The sequence below is a fragment of the Stylophora pistillata genome, chromosome 3 (genome assembly GCF_964205215.1).
Source record: "Stylophora pistillata chromosome 3, jaStyPist1.2, whole genome shotgun sequence".
NCBI classification, from domain to species: domain Eukaryota; kingdom Metazoa; phylum Cnidaria; class Anthozoa; order Scleractinia; family Pocilloporidae; genus Stylophora; species Stylophora pistillata.
This window is the reverse complement of record NC_142521.1, coordinates 34,711,969-34,729,190: the sequence shown is the minus strand read 5'-3', so window position 1 is coordinate 34,729,190 and position 17,222 is coordinate 34,711,969. Positions and strand designations below refer to the sequence as shown.

Below are 17,222 nucleotides of genomic sequence, written 5' to 3'. Positions count from 1 at the left end.
GTTTGGTCTTTTGTATTGGCTCTTGTGAACCGGTACACTAGGAGAGAACCCCGAAGGGTCTCCACTCATCGAAGCGTGTACTGTAGCCAATGTAGTGAATTTTCAGTCTCTTGTTGGGTTTGTCAACCTCCGTGACTTCAACATCATACAATTTTGTATCTTTTCTCTGTGAAATGACCTTTTTAACAGGGGTGTATGCTGAGTATTCGTTGCAGAATCGCTTTGGTTCTCTTATCTCTCTCTGTGGCTTGTCCGCCATTTTGAAAATTTGCTCAGGAGGGCATCTGGGTTAGCGGCCGCGCCAGGGTGGAACCAACAAAAACAAATGACCATCGCAGTGGGGAAACAGTTTGATATGTTTAATTGAATTTGCCTATCGCAGCGGTTTTAATCCGTAAATCGGAAGGTTTTTAGATCTTAAGATGTCCTCTTTAAAGTCGCTACCACCTTTTCATATGAAGACGAAAAATTTATAATTATATATAGATATAAAAAAATTATAGAGAGCCCCTCTACCAGAAAATGACAATTATTTTATCGCCAACTATGTTATTGAGTGTGAATAGGTAGAAAATTTAAAGAAATCCTCGCAGGTTTGCGCAGCCAAAACTTAACGACCCACGACATTTGGAAAATGTTTAGAACAATAAAGTTCCTCTCAGTCTACCTACCGTAGGCGAGGCACTTTTCAGATCTTCTACAAGAGTTTTAATCAAGCACACACCTCAAGGAGGACTTAAACAACGGTTGGTGTAATCCAGCTACAGAGGACATAGTATTAGACAGAAAACAATTCGGAATTGACCGCTTCAAAATGAAGAGTGAAACAATTTTGCTCTGAACGTCTCAATAAACTGAATCCAATAAGGCAAAAAACCTCTGTATCTTCTGCAGAATAGACTTCTTGACAGCTGTCAAATAAATTATGTCATTAAAAATTGGCAATATCATTAACCACGTGACTTCGCATGACTCTTTGAATTTGTATATTTTCAACCTCGACCAGTGAACATAAACTGATAAAAATAGAGATTCTTAGAAAAGACATAAAAAAGGAAGAATGGTATAAGAAAACTAATTTAGAAGCCTCCGTATTTATTGACAGAATAAAAGGCGAAAAACAGCGGTTTTCCTGTTTCAAAGTAACAAAATACAGCTTTGTATGTTTTTATTTTGAAACTGCGTCGGGATAAATTTGAGCAAAGCAATCCAATCTTTATTAGCCTGGTGTCAGTTACTCAACGTGGCTCCATAGAGATCTAACCTGATTAGGTGTGACGCACACGCCGGTGTTATGCTTTTATGGAGAATTTACGAGAGTTGTACGTCAACTCCAAATTAAAGTGAAAGCTTGTCTGGTTTTGACATGACATGACACGTCTAATCAAGAAAGGAGAACTGCTACTCGATGTATCTTATTTAATCACTGCTTGCTTTGATATTCCTGCCACAGTACATTCTATGATCAAAAGTAACACTTAAAGTGCCACTGAAACGAAATTTTCATACCTGAGATTTTTTCATAATTTAGTGGTTTGAAACACGCTGAAAAAAAGGGGAAAAAAAAGGGAAAGTTGTCTTTTTTAGCGTTGAAAAAGGGGAAATAAAAGGGAAAGTTGTCTTTTTTATTGTTGAAAACCGCATTTTGGCTTCAAAACATGTCCAGACCCTGGGAACGAATGAAAACGATTGCTGACATCACTGGTTGTATTTACCTTGCTAGCGTGGGTCTTTTCTTTCGCATTGTTTGTATTTAGACGGTCCGCCATAATGTCTGAAAACGAGCCCTCAACGGGTGAATCTTCTTCCGAAGGGAGGGAATACGCGTGCCGGCAGTGACGGAGAAGATTACTATGCTTTAATGGCGATTTTGCGCCGTAGCAAGGCAAGCCTTGGCTTCTAGTGAAGACGGCGATAACAATGGCGGCGGCCAAGATGAAGAAGAAGAAGAAGAAGAAGAAGACGGTCTTTGTCCCTCCGTTTTAGAAAAACGTTTCGAAGGACAAGTTCCTTTAGACAATTGGTGAGAGCTCATAGCCTGTGTGATTTTTTATTTTTCCATTGAACCTTCAGGCTCAAGTCTAAACATTTCTGTTTACAGGTGTACGTGTGGAAATTGCAGTGTTACACACTTAGCTGGGGCGCGTGAAGTTAGTTGCTGTTACGAAATACTCCAGACGAGAGGGAAGTTTACATTTATCGGTCTCGATGCGGAATGCATTTTGAACCATCCCGCCTTTTCTCCATTAACAAACCGTAGTGTTCTTAAAGCAACAAACTGCGTATTCATTCCTCGTCCAAACGCCAAGCGGAATCTCACATCTTTTGTAAGCACACGCTTACCATTCTTTGCTCACGCGAGGACAAGGCATTTTCTTGCTGCTGTAATAGTTAATCTTTATTGAGGATGCCAACATCACAAAAAAGTGGTTTATAGAGGGGTCCTCTAAAAGTAACTAAGTAAAATATAATTACATTAAATTGGTTGGCACAGTATCTTTCCTTAACCATCGCTTTGTTTGAAAGGAAGCTAGAGCCTTCCCCGAGATTTAGATGGAGTCGCTGCTCAAAGTTTGACAATTCGAAATGCACGGAACACAGTACTGATATTTTCGATGGCTGCCGCTTTGTCCGATGTCTTCGCACGAAGCGAACCCATTTCTCGCAAGTTACATCGGCACGAGGAAACATATGCATCGTTATGCCCTCTGTTCTGAAGTTATTAGTAGAACTTACATTTCCGGGCCCACCAGCAACACAGTACTTGCCCAAATCCTTTTTTTTGGGCTTCTGAACATTTTCGCCGCACTCCATGCTCACTTGGGGTTTACTCGGAGTTCTGAGATGTATACAACCAGTGCCATCACAACACTGTTTTGGCCGCGCCAAGATGGCCGCCAATTTTGGGCTTGACTAACCGAATTCAAAGGGCTAGAAGAAAGCTTTCCGCGCTCCGTTGGACCAAAAAAAAAAAACTCACAGCGCTTGTTAGTCAGGTCCAAACTTTATTATCATGCAAAAATCACAGCTACGAAAATTTCGTTTCAGTGGCACTTTAATAATTGCTGAAAATTGAAACTAGAGGCGAACGCCGTTCGACGAAGCCGTATCTTGCGTGATAAATATTGAGCTACCACTTAACTTCAATTCCATAATCAATCATAATTTATGTGGCGAGTAGTTTTCGGTACGGTGCCCTATTCGGAATTTTAGCGAAGTTAGAAGTGCGAACAGCCTAACCCCATACTTACTAAAGTAGCAGTAATTCATTCAGCCAGAAAATTTGGTCTTACGACCATAGGAACGACCCCATGGGGTGATACTTTTAGGATGCTCAACTTGGAAATCCCATTTGTAAGCGCTAGGAAACTCAGGTACAAACCTAATGAAGTACGCATACTCGGATGCGAGCCTCAGTGCAGAATACCACGGGCACAAGGTTAGGCATTATACGCGGGCTTCGCGTGGGCTAGTAGCGGTGCAAGTAAATAATTTGTGAACTCTCGTTTTGAGCGGGAAATTACACTGATTAGGTTGCGGTTGAAAACATTATTCATTGTCGGTATTTTACAATTTTTGATGAACTTGCATAGCCATAAAAGTCAGAGCTAGAGCTTTGTCAACCGGAAGAAATCATTTAATTTAATTTTCTGGTGAAAGGAAGATATCGACAAAAAAAGAGTTCATTCAGCAAAATTTGAATAGGCGGGATCGTGACGTCGTCGCTCAATGTGACCACTCGTGTTACATACGGAAAATACGCCACTCGGTACCTGGACGTGCTGGTCGTATGGATTCTACTAGTGTTTTAGCTCCCAGTAAAACGCTCCTGTCAATAATATAATTTCGAACATGAAAAACTACAGGCTGCTTCTCCTAAATGAAATTTGCGAACTCGGGTGACTTGATCACTTCAAATTTACATTGGACTCATCCCTAAGCTCACACATATGTGATATTCATTTATACATTTATATAGCAATGTTTTATTATATTTATTCTGTCTATATTTCTTATGCGCATAGAAGACGATAATGTACTGATGTATGTACCTTTCCGTGGAAACAGTCCGAATGGCAAAATATCTATTGAAAAACTTAGAATGTGACACATGGATTTCCCTTAAATTAACCGTGACATAAAATTGTGCATGGCGCCCAAGAATGAATGGTTGAGCCTCATTTTCTGCCTTACCATTCAGCATTTTCCTGAAATCTAAACAATCTTAAAGCTTTGCCTTAAATGATAAAACCTTAATTGAATCTTACTTTGATAGAATTCAACTCTTAAATCCATTAGTAATCATAATAAATATTGTTATCAATTATCATAAGTGCATTTCTTTGCCTAATCCATACATGAACTAAAGGTTTATATGTATGAAGGCGAACTAAAGCACAAAACAGTAAAGAGAGTTGTTATTTACAAAGCTATCGATTTCTATTCATCCTGCGTCATGATAGACTAAGTTTTTTTTTAACTACGTTGCTGTTATCAATGTCATTCTATGCTAAAAGATATCAACTGCTCCGTTTCCCCTGATACATTTACGATTAAACAGTAACTTTTCGTATTGCATTTGGTTCATTTACGCGAATGACTGTTCCAATGTTTACTTCACGTACATCATTCCTGCATTGTTATTGTATATTCCAAAGCTGCCACATGTGTGACCATACAGAGCACGTTTTCCGTTACCTGTTTGAGATAAAAATTATCGAGGGAAACGTGATATTTATGTGACCTGTTAGGAACCTGGGCTGTCTTTAATCTAATCCTTTTAACTATCAATTGTGAAATTAAGTTGTTAAACTATCGAACACCCAAAAAAAGCAGTGATCGAGCTCCTCCTTGGAACTACCATTGATAAAAAAGGAAAAGGAAATTGAAAAAAAAGGGCCATCTCCTTCAGGGTAATGCCACGGACTAATCATTTCACTGTTTACTCATGTAGGGTGGGTAAGGATGCCAGAATTACAATTTAAACACTGCTTATCAGGCTTGAACAATTTTCATCCTTTTATCCTCCAAACCCCCTCCCCCCCTTCCCCCCATCCATCCTTGATTTCGTGATCAAAAACAAAAGAAAAAAAGTGAAAGAAAAGAGAAAGGAAATAAATAAGAGAGTTGATATCGCGCTGTTGCCTGAATCCATCTGAAGGAACTCGATCTGTGTGATATTCTAAGAGTAACGCTTAGTTTTGTTTTGTCAAAAGAAAGAAGTGAACAAATGTCCATAAGTCAGCTCATAATTAATAGAGGGTCCCCTCCATTAACTATGATCAGCTCTACAAAACATTTAGACGAATATTTGCATCTCATAACTTGACTGAGTTACCTAATAATACTGGAGATTTTATTACTCACCAATCTGGGATGAAGACCAGCGCTGGCCGCACTCTCCGTTATCATATCCATCAAACACTATAGTTATTGATGAATAAATTCGCACAGTAATTAAAACGATGGTCGTATACTGAGAAACAAAACTCATTGTAACTTGGTCGGTTGCAGTTTTTGGCGTTGTACTGATTGGCTTCTTGTATAAATGTCTCTGCTTTGATATTCTGGTGTGATTGCTCGACTTAAAATAGTTTAATTTAAATTTAAATACAAAGTTTAAACGGTAAATTGGCCACCGTTACGATTATAAAACTTGACGTTTCGAGCGTTAGCCCTTCGTCGGAGCGAATAGAGGAATTGTGGGTTATGTGTGATTCTAACGGTAAAAAAAGGAGCTACGTGATTGGTGGGAAACGCAGCCCCAAACAGTTTCTTTAGAAACTATCAGCGTTTAAATAGTTTAGTTAAAATATACGTCATTTGTCTCTGCAAGTACCTCACGGTTGGATACTTTCGTGGATTACTTGGTCCGGGTCATCTCTTCTTGTTTCATAACGGAAGATAATGTTTTACTTACACGCCGTGCTGCACCAGACGTTTAACGGTGCTCGATTTTGGCTCCGCCGTTATTATTATGCCGTATTACGATTGCGTCCAGCTTGTCTAACTAGTCGCCTTGAACAGGCTATTACACGCCCTGCAAACAAGAAAGGCGCTGAAAAAAGATTTCTTACGCGTTTACTTACCCATGTGGCATCCTCCCCAAATGAAATATCCCACGTCAATCTTGGTGCATGTGTTAGTCTCCCAGTGATACGGAAAAGAATGGGATATGATAATTCGGGGACAACTGTAATGAACGAATTATCTGTTTTTCAAAAGATGTAGTCAAGCACCAGCCTTATATCTACATTTATATGCAAATGTGGTCATTCAGCCTTTCATACTTTTGCACTAAGAAAGAGATTTACTTGTTTGTATCTAGGAAGTATCGTGAATTCGGGAAGGCTTTTGGGGACAAATTGATATGCAGAACGATTATCCTTATCCCCGTGCCAATTGTTGCTCTAGCCCCGTGTTATATTGATTTCCACTCCATGTTTTCGAAGAAAAGAGAGTTTTTGTTGTTTCAATAAGCAATTGTGATCCCTGTTTACTTGATACATGCGCTATCTTAGATTGATACTTGGTATTGCTGCTTAAAGTGCAGAGACCAAGCGGAGCAAAAACGATTAATGGAAAAAAAATAGTAAACTTACTTTCCCTGATGGCACGCTGAATTGAATTTGTTTGGCCCACTGGGTATCTTAAAAGAAAGAAAAAGGGACATTATCTTACGGTGTGGTCGTCATTAGCTCAATTAACTGTCTTGTCTTCTTAAATTAACTACAATTCATGTTCTTACTATTAATGGAATGATCTGGAACTAAGAAAAGGAGAAGAGATTGAAGGAGGGTGTTTTGGCTGAGTTGATTCTATCTTTCCTGTTTTTGTTTTTTGCAATATTCCAACTGATCTTATTCTTCTTTTGAAAATTTTTTGTTCAATTTATGGGTTAACGTATTGGTTTTAAATGAATTTTATCATCTTCCAGCTTCGGTACAGTTTTTATGAGGTCATCTTGTGCAAAATGACGTGTTGCATTTGACATCAAATAAAAAAAAGAATTGTTTTCAAATACGCCTAACTAGCAAAATTATCAAGAAAAAAAGAAGCAATCGATAATTGGTAAACAGATAAGTCCATGAGTTAAAAAAGAAGGATTAATCGTCAGATGAATGAGTGTCAGACATTTACCTGATAAAATACTGTATGCAGGAAAATGCCATCACTTTTTAACACATCAACCCTAAAGGTTCCTGGAAGGACATAGACATACATTTGACTGTAATAAAAAGAAGTGTTTGGTTGCCCATTTCAAGTTATGTAAGCCTATACCCATATATTTCTAAGAAATCATCTTGATACATATATCTAAATATAACAGAAAAAGTTGTCTTATAGACTAGTTCAATCTTCAGATATACCACGCTTCGCAAACGCATCGAGCACTCTACCGCAAGGATAGACTAAAACCAAGATATACATATATATTATTAAATCTAATTTGGTTGTATCAACTAAGTTGAAATTGTAAATTGGCCACCGTAATGAGTGGAAAAGCTTACGTTTCGAGCGTTAGCCCTTCGTCAGAGCGAATAGTCAGCTTTTTTACTCGTTACGGTGGCCAATTTACAATTTCGAACTTAGTTGATATAACAAAATTACCTTATTACCCCCACCGACCTAGCATCGTCCGCAGCTTCTTTAGAAACTTTCAGCCTTTATATCATTAAATCTGTCTGATGAGTGCAAAAGCGCGAAACTCAGAGTTACAGGGAATCATGTGTGTTTCATTTTAGTCAGTTTGAATTGTATATATAGTATATAGTATATATATATACATATATGTATATATTTAGTATAATTACTCAGGTGATTATAGAAATTCTCGCGCTCTTATTGGTCAAGAATGGCGTCATATTCCGCTATAATCACCTCTGACGAGGTGATTATAGTTTCAAAATGGCCGCCTCGCGCTTTGTCGATGTGTCTGAAGAGGAAATTAATTTAATGAAAGAAAATACCATTTCGAGGAATACCGAACACGCCACAAAGTTTGGAATGACGCTCTTCAAAGGTAAGGTGTGAAAATTGTGCCAAGCGTAACAAAGAAACCATTTAAATTCCCGTGAAAATTTTGCTTAATATTTCGACATGCATGAATAAATCAAAAGATCTATATTAAATTTCCGCAACACTTTATTTACGTAACAGAATAGTTTCAACAAAAAACCGAATTTACCACTGACTTTGAGGCAGTGGAGGTCAACGAGATGAATAAATGTTTGTCAAAATTTTACGTCTCAGTCAGGAGGAAAGACGGGACTTTTTACAAGAAAAATAGTCTGTTGTCCGTTCGAGTGGCTCTCGCTCAGTTGTTCTCTGACGCGTGACAATGACAAATAAAATTTAACGTTCCTTTTTCTCATTTCTATAATCACCTGAGTAATTATACTAAAACAGTTATTCGCCTCAGGCTCGTGAATATTGGTGAATATTCCCCTCAACTTCATCTCGGGGAATATTCACCAATATTCACTTCGCCTTCGGCTAATAATTGTTAAATTTGTATCATCCAAATGTTATATATATATATATATATATATATATATATATATATATATATATATAAAATTATATAGCGGTTATAAATTAATGACAGGAAGATCGTTTCACCGTTACTCTGAGTTTCACGCAGCTTGCGCTGCGATCGTCAGACGGTTTTTATTATCGATGGAAAACATACCGTGCTATAAAGTCAAATTATAGTTAAAACGCTCTGCAACCCGCATTGAGCACTTTTTCACAGCCACGACTTCTCCTAGTCTGTTTAATGAATTATATATATTTATATACATATATATTATATATATATATATATATATATATATATATCGTCCAAATGTTGTTACCAAAAGAAAAAGTGAATAAATAATCTCAGCTTGTAAAATAATAGTTGAATACAGAGCATTCATCTTCTCTTCACAACCATTTAGATAATAATACTTAACCATTTTGTTAACCTATTATTTGTTTTACACAACGAAATTAAAAAAAGTAAAAAAATTTTTAAAAAATGTAAAATTTTTACAATCTCCAAATACGAAGAAACCTAGAGACACTGTCATTTACAGCCGGCTTTCAGGTATCAGATCGCAGACATTACCAATTGTTTCGGCCTGTTTCACTAATCACTTTGTTACTGGCCACGGTCTAGCTTAAACGTGTTTCTCGTAACGCCGGTCGGGGTTATGAATAGCAGAAGACCGAGTTCTTACAACCTAGGATCGACGAATGCAATATTGAGTGAAGGAGGGGGGTCTTGGCATACATGTCTACAAATATACCGCATAAAGCAAAAGAAATATTCAAACACAGTATGTCAACTAGAGTGTAGTGGATCGACTCTATGTTATACTAGTATATAATTTTATCATTATTGTAATCTTGTCTTTTCCATATTTACCTTGTGTCGTTGCTAGCTCATGTATGTCGTTGTCGCTCAGTTTTCGTCCTCGGTCCTGGTCAGTAAAGGGAACACACAGCGAGAGGTTGAGACAATTGTTTGCTGCGCTTCGAAGGTGATCGTTATTCTTTGAGCTGATACTCACAACTAAGGACCATCCACCACCTGGTGAATGACGAAATGAAGTAAAATTAGTTTTTATGTGGCCACTTGTCATTTATAATGTAACTTATGTCATCAAATTAGTCTTTTTGTTGTCTATGTTTGATAAGTACAAACGTCAGCCAGTAAAATAATGGCAAGTATACAAACAGAATGCGCACTGGGTGACGAACTCTCCAAGAAAATTAACAGGAAATTTTACGATCTTATTCTTAAGAAATTTGAAGTAGTTATCCTTGCTGATAACATCTCTTGTAGCAAGAAAAGAGAAAAAAAGAAAAAACCCAAATAAAAGAAATGTACATATGAGAAACAACCAAACTTTAATATCCACTTTTGCTCTTCCAAACGAGTTCGGGGTTCAGAGCAAAACAATTCTTTATAAATTTAACTCATTTAATTTAACGAAATAACTAGCCACACTAGTGAGACAAAACAACATGGCGGGTTTCTTTTCGTGGTCAGACTAGTTCTCAGTCCTTCTAAACAACTTTTACTTGCTTTTCTTTTTATTTCCCGGGACGGTTTCCTATGGACCTTGACAAAATATAGCAGACCAATATATTCCAGGTATAGCATATACTTTTCTGGCATGGACTATTCAAATTTGCTCTTCAACATCCAAGTCCATCAGATACGTGGTATTGAAAAGGTGCTAAGAGGCTATCTATCTACTGGAATACGCGATGATTTAACCTCGCTGCATTTCCCCTACTGAATTACAAGTACAGCAACACTGCCACTAAGAAAAGCATAGTAACAGAACGTATAGTCTTTCTTTCTCACTAGAGGCAGAATTTAAGTGTTTTCATTACAGTTTACTCTGCTTTTGATTTCATCATTTTATACATACCATGTTTTTTCATATCACAGTAGACTTGTACGTTTCTATTCCCAATATATATCCAATAGTAGCCGCTTTCCGCTTGGGGCCACTTATTTAGAATTTCCGAGCAAGATTTGAACTCATCATCCTGTAGATTATAGATTATAGATGTTTATAGGGCAAACAGCTTCAGGTACTCAATCATTTATGTATTCATGCATGTATTCATCTGTTTTTATTTATTTCTTTAAGGTTACTTTTTTGCTCTCTGGATCGCGCCGTTTTTGACATGCAACCATCCAGGCAATACGATTGGTCAATAACACAAATGCATCTTATAAAACAAAACACGTTATTGTCGGCTATTTGGGTCTGGATGTATTCACTCGTGGGTCGTCAAGATCGTGAAGCAATGAACCCTAAAACGAAAAGTGTATTTTTTTTCGCAAAGTTTGGGGTAGGAGGGTTGGGGTAGGAGACGTTAATTTCCACACACGAGATTACTGTGTGATGGATGTCCTCCCCTGGGGTGTAATGGTGGGTTTGTTGTGAAGGCCGTAAGTTAGATAACTCATTGGGTTAATTAGGTCACCTTCGTTAAATAAAGAATATTGTATTGTATTGTACCAGAAATCGGGGACTTTTCGAGCCCTTTAAGAAATGTCAGCGGTATATCGTATTACAGACAATTCATTATGGCGGCGGGGGAAGTGAAGTGAACACGTAACTTTCTATTTTTGTAAAACCGCACGAGAGAAAGGCGTGGTAACTTTCTATCCCAGAAAGCCAAAGAAGACGTCAAAACAAGGAAAATGGCGGCCAAATTGTGCAGTTACTGGGACTTGTATCTTTCGTGTTCTTCCTTCCTAAAATTGGGGTAATCAAAAATGGCGCATTTGGCTTTTGAGCTCTGTGAAAATACAAAGAGCTTCCCGGAAAGAATTGTAACACCTAGTCGAAACAGATTTTAAGAATTTGTATGGGAAAATGGAGTCAGAATTATGAGCTTACTCGTATACCTTGGGAAAAGGTAGGCTTGAATTTGAGTATTTCTTTTTCGTAGCGATGGAGGCTTTAATTGATGCAGGCTGCATTTCCAAGTACGCAGCGAAAGAATATCCCATTCTTAGACAGCTATTTTGAAAAAACAATCTTTTCCCATACATTTTCTTATACTGTTTCGGCGCCATTTTGCTTGTAACACGAGAACCGTCTCCACCATATTGTCCCAGATTTCTGGCAATGGCTGAGCCAGAGAAGAAATTTAATTTTTCTTTTATTTCTGTAGAATTCATCAGTGCCATACCTTGTTCATATAAACTGAACCTTCCTTTGCACCAAAATCTTTTGGGTGAGTATGTTTGTTTGCATCATTCAAATCACATGCCTTGTCTTTTAAATGGAAGTTTAAACTCTTGCATCGAGACTCGCTCGAACAGATCATCACACACTCAGTAATACTGGAAGTTTTTCGAGTTGAAACAACGTGACGAGAAAGGTGATGACCATACTCCGAATCTGTGGAGCGACGGCACTGCGCAATGGCTTGGCTTAGCTGTGCATAGAATATGACGATGAACAGGACAACAGAACACAGTCGCATGATTTTCTGATGGAATAACAAAAACACAGATATTTAATTGAAATAAACTAAATTCTAAAGGCGTGCATTATGATTTATCATTTATTAGCAAAACGCGACTGTGAATAATAGGAAGATTTTGAGGAATACTCTCTGGCTGGTGAAGCGAAACTTAGCGAACCATGACCATTGGAAACTTCTCAAATTGATATAGCTCCTCAAAGTGTACCTTCCATATGTGAGACAATTTAATATCCTCCATAGGAACTTGCAAAATTCGAGTACCGACCGCTAGCAGGACTCAACAACGACTTGTGTAATCTAGCTATAGAGGTCCTTTCTGAAAGAGAAGGTAAAATTAACGATATTGCTTTAGCGTCCCAATTATTAAATCAAACTACACAAAGAACGTCTGTTTCTAATTGGTGGAAGGCCCAACATATGTCATACAAAAGATATCATTAAAAATCAATAATGTCATTGACGACACGAAATTGCACAACTCTCTGAATTTTTGTATTTTCAACCCTAGCATGAAAACTCTACGGGCTCGTGCAATTTTGTTAGTCTTTGAAAAAATTTACTCGTGCTTATTTATTCCAAATTGCACTCGAAATCATATGATTACCTATACAAATTTTAAATTCTTGTCGAATAGAATTTCCGTTAAAGCTAATAGAGTGAATTTAAGGTGGTAGCGTGACAGTGGCTTGCTATAAAAGCAATGAAGAGTTTGAAAAGTTTAATTCTAAGAAAAACAAGTCCGTAATTTAGCCATTTCCAATTCAGATGTCTAATTTTAATCATTAAAATAACTGTCAGAGATCCATTATCTTCAACGGAAAACACCAGAAAAAACACAAACAATTCTTGATGGAAAAAGAAAAGAACAAACTAATGATTAGCGTTGTGTCCTTCTTCCCGCGACAACGCAATTTTCCAAAAGTGTGTTGGTTACTGTTTCGGTTTGTTTCGTAGTTTTTATTTTCATTTAATTTTTTTTAAAGGAAATCTCAACTGGCTAGCGGTATATCGCGATGATATGGAGTGCCTCATTGAATTATCTACATTTGTCGTGTATTTTCTGCGCATCCTCAATTATTCATTTAGTTAATTAAATCTATCTTATGTCATTTTGCCCGCCCAGCATAAGAAATTCCGTCTTGATCTTTATCATTACTCAAAGAAAGTGAACAAAAGTTTTTAGATAAGGTTTATTGTGTTAGTTTCTAAGCAAAATTTAATGATACAAGAAAGAAAAATATTTGCTTGCAAATAGGAATTCTATGCCCTTCCTCCTGTGGAGTTGTTTTTGAATATGCGGGCGGTTCCTTATGATTGCGTGACAGCATCATGGTATCTACCAAGGGGTTATTGGGATGAGCTAAATGAACCCCCCCCCCCTTATGGAGCTTAAGGTTTGCCAGAGCATCACGCCCCATTGCGCCATTCATTCATTGTCTCGTCGGGTGAAAGATGTATTTTTTTCTCTCCCCACCCTCCCATGTTGCTTCGGTAGAATTTCTTCGTTTGTAAACTTTAATTTGTTCTTGTTTTTTGAGTGCCCTCACCTTTACTGGGCTACGAAATTAAATAGTTGTACCTTTTATGAGCCTTTTGCTCATAGCCATTCAAATCCACCTTTGTGTTTTCTCAAATTTCTGTCTCAGCCCAGTAAACGAGCTTCAGGACATGCTGCTCTGGCAAACACATTTAATTCCTCAGGGGGGAGGAAATAAAAAATAGAACTTGGGATGGGTGGAGCTGAAATGAAACACTTAAGCTTAAATATTTGTTTTGCAGCAATGCTAATATATGATCTTAGAAGTGAAAGATGAAACATATTCAAAGGAACAGGTACAAGAAGTTCCAAAATGTTTTCAACTAAACGCTCAAGCCAACGTGCTTTGGATTTTTCCAAATCATCCCGAGGCAATGAACTGCGTTTGTTATTGCTATCGAGGAAGTGAAGTTGATTAAATTTGTTGAACTTTGCAGGTATTTTTCACTAGGGTAGATAGATTAGTAAATTGCGTTTTTTTGGTATGAATATGAGATCGCAATGGCACTGCCCACTGACTTGGCTTAGCTGTACATGCCATATGACGATGAACAGGACAAAATAACACAGCAGCATGGTTTTCTAATGAAATAACGAGGTAACAAATATTTGATTGAAATAAACTCAATGCTAAAGGCTTAGATTGTGATTTATCATTTTATTGCCAAAACGCGGGTAACAATACAATGAAGATTTTTTAAGGAATACTCGCTGGCTGGTGCAGCCAAACTCAGCGCACCATGACCGTTGGAAACTTCTCACAATAATATAGATCATCAGAGTGTACCTACCGTATGTGAGGCACCTTTCAGATCCCTCGCAAGAGCTTGCGAAATTCGAGTACAGACGGCGAATAGGACTAAACAACGTTTTGTGCAATCCGGCTAAAGAGGTCCTATATAGCAAGATAAAAAATACGGAAGTTACTGCTTCGAAAGAGAAGCTAAAACTAAAGATATTGCTATTGGAATCTCAATAAACTAGATACAATAAGACAGCGGGTGGTCGGCCCAACATCTGTCATACAAAAGATGCCATTAAAAATTAACAATTTTATTAACCACGAGATATCGTTCAACTTTAAATTAACAATTTTTCTTTTAACGTCTTGATAAACTAAATCCAGCAAAACAAAGAACGTCTACATCTAAACAGTGGAGCGCCCAACGTCTGTCTTACAGAGGATGTGATTAAAAATTAACAATGTCACAATTCTCTGAGTTTGTGTTTTCAACCCTAGCCCAGTAAACATGAAATCTAAAACCAAGAAGAAACAAAAGAAAAATTAAACATGAAAGATATATATGAGTATTTTATGAAATTCCTATTTAAAAAAGATAACAGACCGAAAAAATAGATTTACCAATTGGTAAACATTTAAAATAAATACAAATTAATCGAATGAAGCCTTATACTGCTCTAAAAAGTAAAATTTTTCATAAATCCGAGCTTTCGCCGAACAACGGCATCATCAGGGATAAGAAATTTTTCTGGGAGCGTTATATATATATATATATATATATATATATATAAGAGTGTGTGGTGAAGTGTGTGAAAGACGTGACTATGTGTGAAAGCTGTAGAAATAAACTGTAAATGGAATATGATAAAAGCTCTAATGATGGACCGTCTAAACAAAGGGTGTAAAAGATATTTAGCGCTCCCGGAATATTTTCTTATCCCTGATGATGCCGTTGATAGGCGAAAGCTCGGATTTTATGAAACATTTTACTTTTTACAGCAGTGTAAGGCTCCATTCGATTAATTTGTATATATTTCAACAATGCTGCTGAAGGACAACATGAACAGATTATTTAAAATTAACATGTTAGCAAAAATCGAAATAGCAACACGTTTTCTGTCAAATCGAATATTCTTGTCGACAGAATTGCCGTCCAGATAAGTAGAGTGAGTTTAAAGTAGCAGCGGGACAGTGGCTATGGATTGCTATTGAAGCAACAAAGAGTTCAAAAAGTTTAATTCTAAGAAAAACAAGTTGGTAGTTTAACCATTCCAAATTAAGGTGACTAAAACTTCAGAAAATAGACAGAAGATAAACAGATAGACAGAAAATAGAGAAACAACCCAAATTTTCTAAAAGTATAACGGTTACTGTTTCGGTGTGCTTGTTTTTATTTTCATTCAATATTTTTAAGGAAATCTGAGCTGGTTAGCGCTATTGGAGTCAGTCCCTATATTGTGATGATAGGGAATGCTTTATTGAATAATGTATAGTTTTCGAGAGTTTTCTTCTCATCCTTAATTATTTATCTAGTTAATCAAATTTTATCTTATCTTATGTTACTCTCCCAGATTGAAAAACATGTTTATCCTAAGGTTTTCAGATGGAGTTTAATGTGAAAGTCTCTATTAAATGCTATCATATCATCTTATAATAGACAAAATTAAACATATTCAAAGGAATAGGCACGAATTTTTGGAAAACAAGAAGCCCAAAAATGTTTTCAACTAAACACACGGTGCTTTTTAATTTTTTCCCAAAACAATGAACTGATAATTGATTTCGAGATAAATTGTGTGGCACTAAATTTGTTTTTAAAAAGATTGAAACGCGGCCTAGAAACAATTTGTAATTCAATAATCCTTCCCAAAAAGTCACTGAGAAAGTTAAAACGAGAGGTAGTTGCAGTTAACAATTATGTTAATCAATGTGACTCTCAATCGCTAATATCTGAATTCTTCAGCGCAATTTGTTCGTTTGTGAAACGTTAAGCGAAGTTTTGAGTTCTTCTCTAAATACACTTTCGCCTATTGTTTGGAAGTCCCTTGAATGTGGACATTTCTACCGTAAATTTCACAACAGTAACCGAAGGAATTCGATGAATAAAAGTCGCATTAAATCCCTTTGTGTCTAGCTGGAAAGAGTCTCTCGACTGGGCTAGGACAAAACACTGACCCCGGGTCAACTGACCCCCTACTGACCCCATACTGACCCCCCTTACTGACCCACTCTTAAATTCACTGGAAATCATGAATTGAAGCTAACGAAAACAACCTAACGATACAAAATTACGATATAATAATACACTCACCTCTTAAATTCCAAAATTGCGGAAGATGGTCGATCTGTTTAATGCCTATAGTCTATCATTGTCCAAACTCGTTTTACCACAAATGTTAGTTCTCCTACACTCATAAACGAGTGGCAAATGTCTCGAAACATTGTGTACTGCGTTGTAAGAATTGTTTTTCTTCGACCAAAGCGTGAAAAACCGGAAGTTTGAGCTGTATAAGTGGTGCCAGGTCACGCTCTAATTCCCATTACCAACTTTCTTAAACCTCGTCCCCAGGGTATTCTCGTTTTCCAATATGCTGATGGCTTTTCCGATAGAGGTTTAATTTCTTTTTGTTTATTCTTTTATCTGGTGGAACGCAGTTCCCATTTGCCACTCGTTTATGAGCATTGGAGAGCTAAAAATTGTGGTAAAACGAGTTTGGACGATGGCAGACTCGTCTTAATCGTCGTTGGAAATAAGCAATACTTTACGTAAGATATCCGAGTGTTTTTTTTTTACGAGATCGTCCCATAGTCATTTAACTCGTTCGTGTTTGTCATACCGGTGCTGTTACTTATTTAAACGCGCACGCTTTTTTCCCTCATCAATTGACAGGTGTCACATCATGACAGTTACTTATCAAAAAATGTTTCAAATTTTGC

General features: G+C 37.1%; 1 protein-coding gene across 3 annotated transcripts; it reads right to left on the bottom strand.

Annotated features, from left to right (window-relative positions):
- Positions 1–3,615: 3,615 nt before the first annotated feature.
- Positions 3,616–14,496, bottom strand: LOC148735794 (uncharacterized). Of its 3 annotated transcripts, XM_088755176.1 has the most exons (11): positions 14,335–14,496; positions 13,586–13,746; positions 12,212–12,322; positions 11,707–12,009; positions 10,428–10,548; positions 9,413–9,577; positions 7,141–7,202; positions 6,603–6,649; positions 6,090–6,193; positions 5,368–5,424; positions 3,616–4,698 (listed from the first exon to the last, which is right to left on the bottom strand). In XM_088755176.1, the coding sequence occupies exons 3-11, from the start codon at positions 12,242–12,244 to the stop codon at positions 4,613–4,615; spliced, it is 978 nt and encodes a 325-aa protein (XP_088611302.1). In that variant the 5' UTR covers positions 12,245–12,322; positions 13,586–13,746; positions 14,335–14,496; the 3' UTR covers positions 3,616–4,612. The 3 variants fall into 3 exon arrangements, with proteins under 3 accessions (XP_088611302.1, XP_088611301.1, XP_088611303.1); XM_088755175.1 differs by lacking the exon at positions 13,586–13,746 and having other exon boundaries at positions 14,335–14,495; XM_088755177.1 differs by lacking the exons at positions 12,212–12,322; positions 13,586–13,746.
- Positions 14,497–17,222: the final 2,726 nt, after the last annotated feature.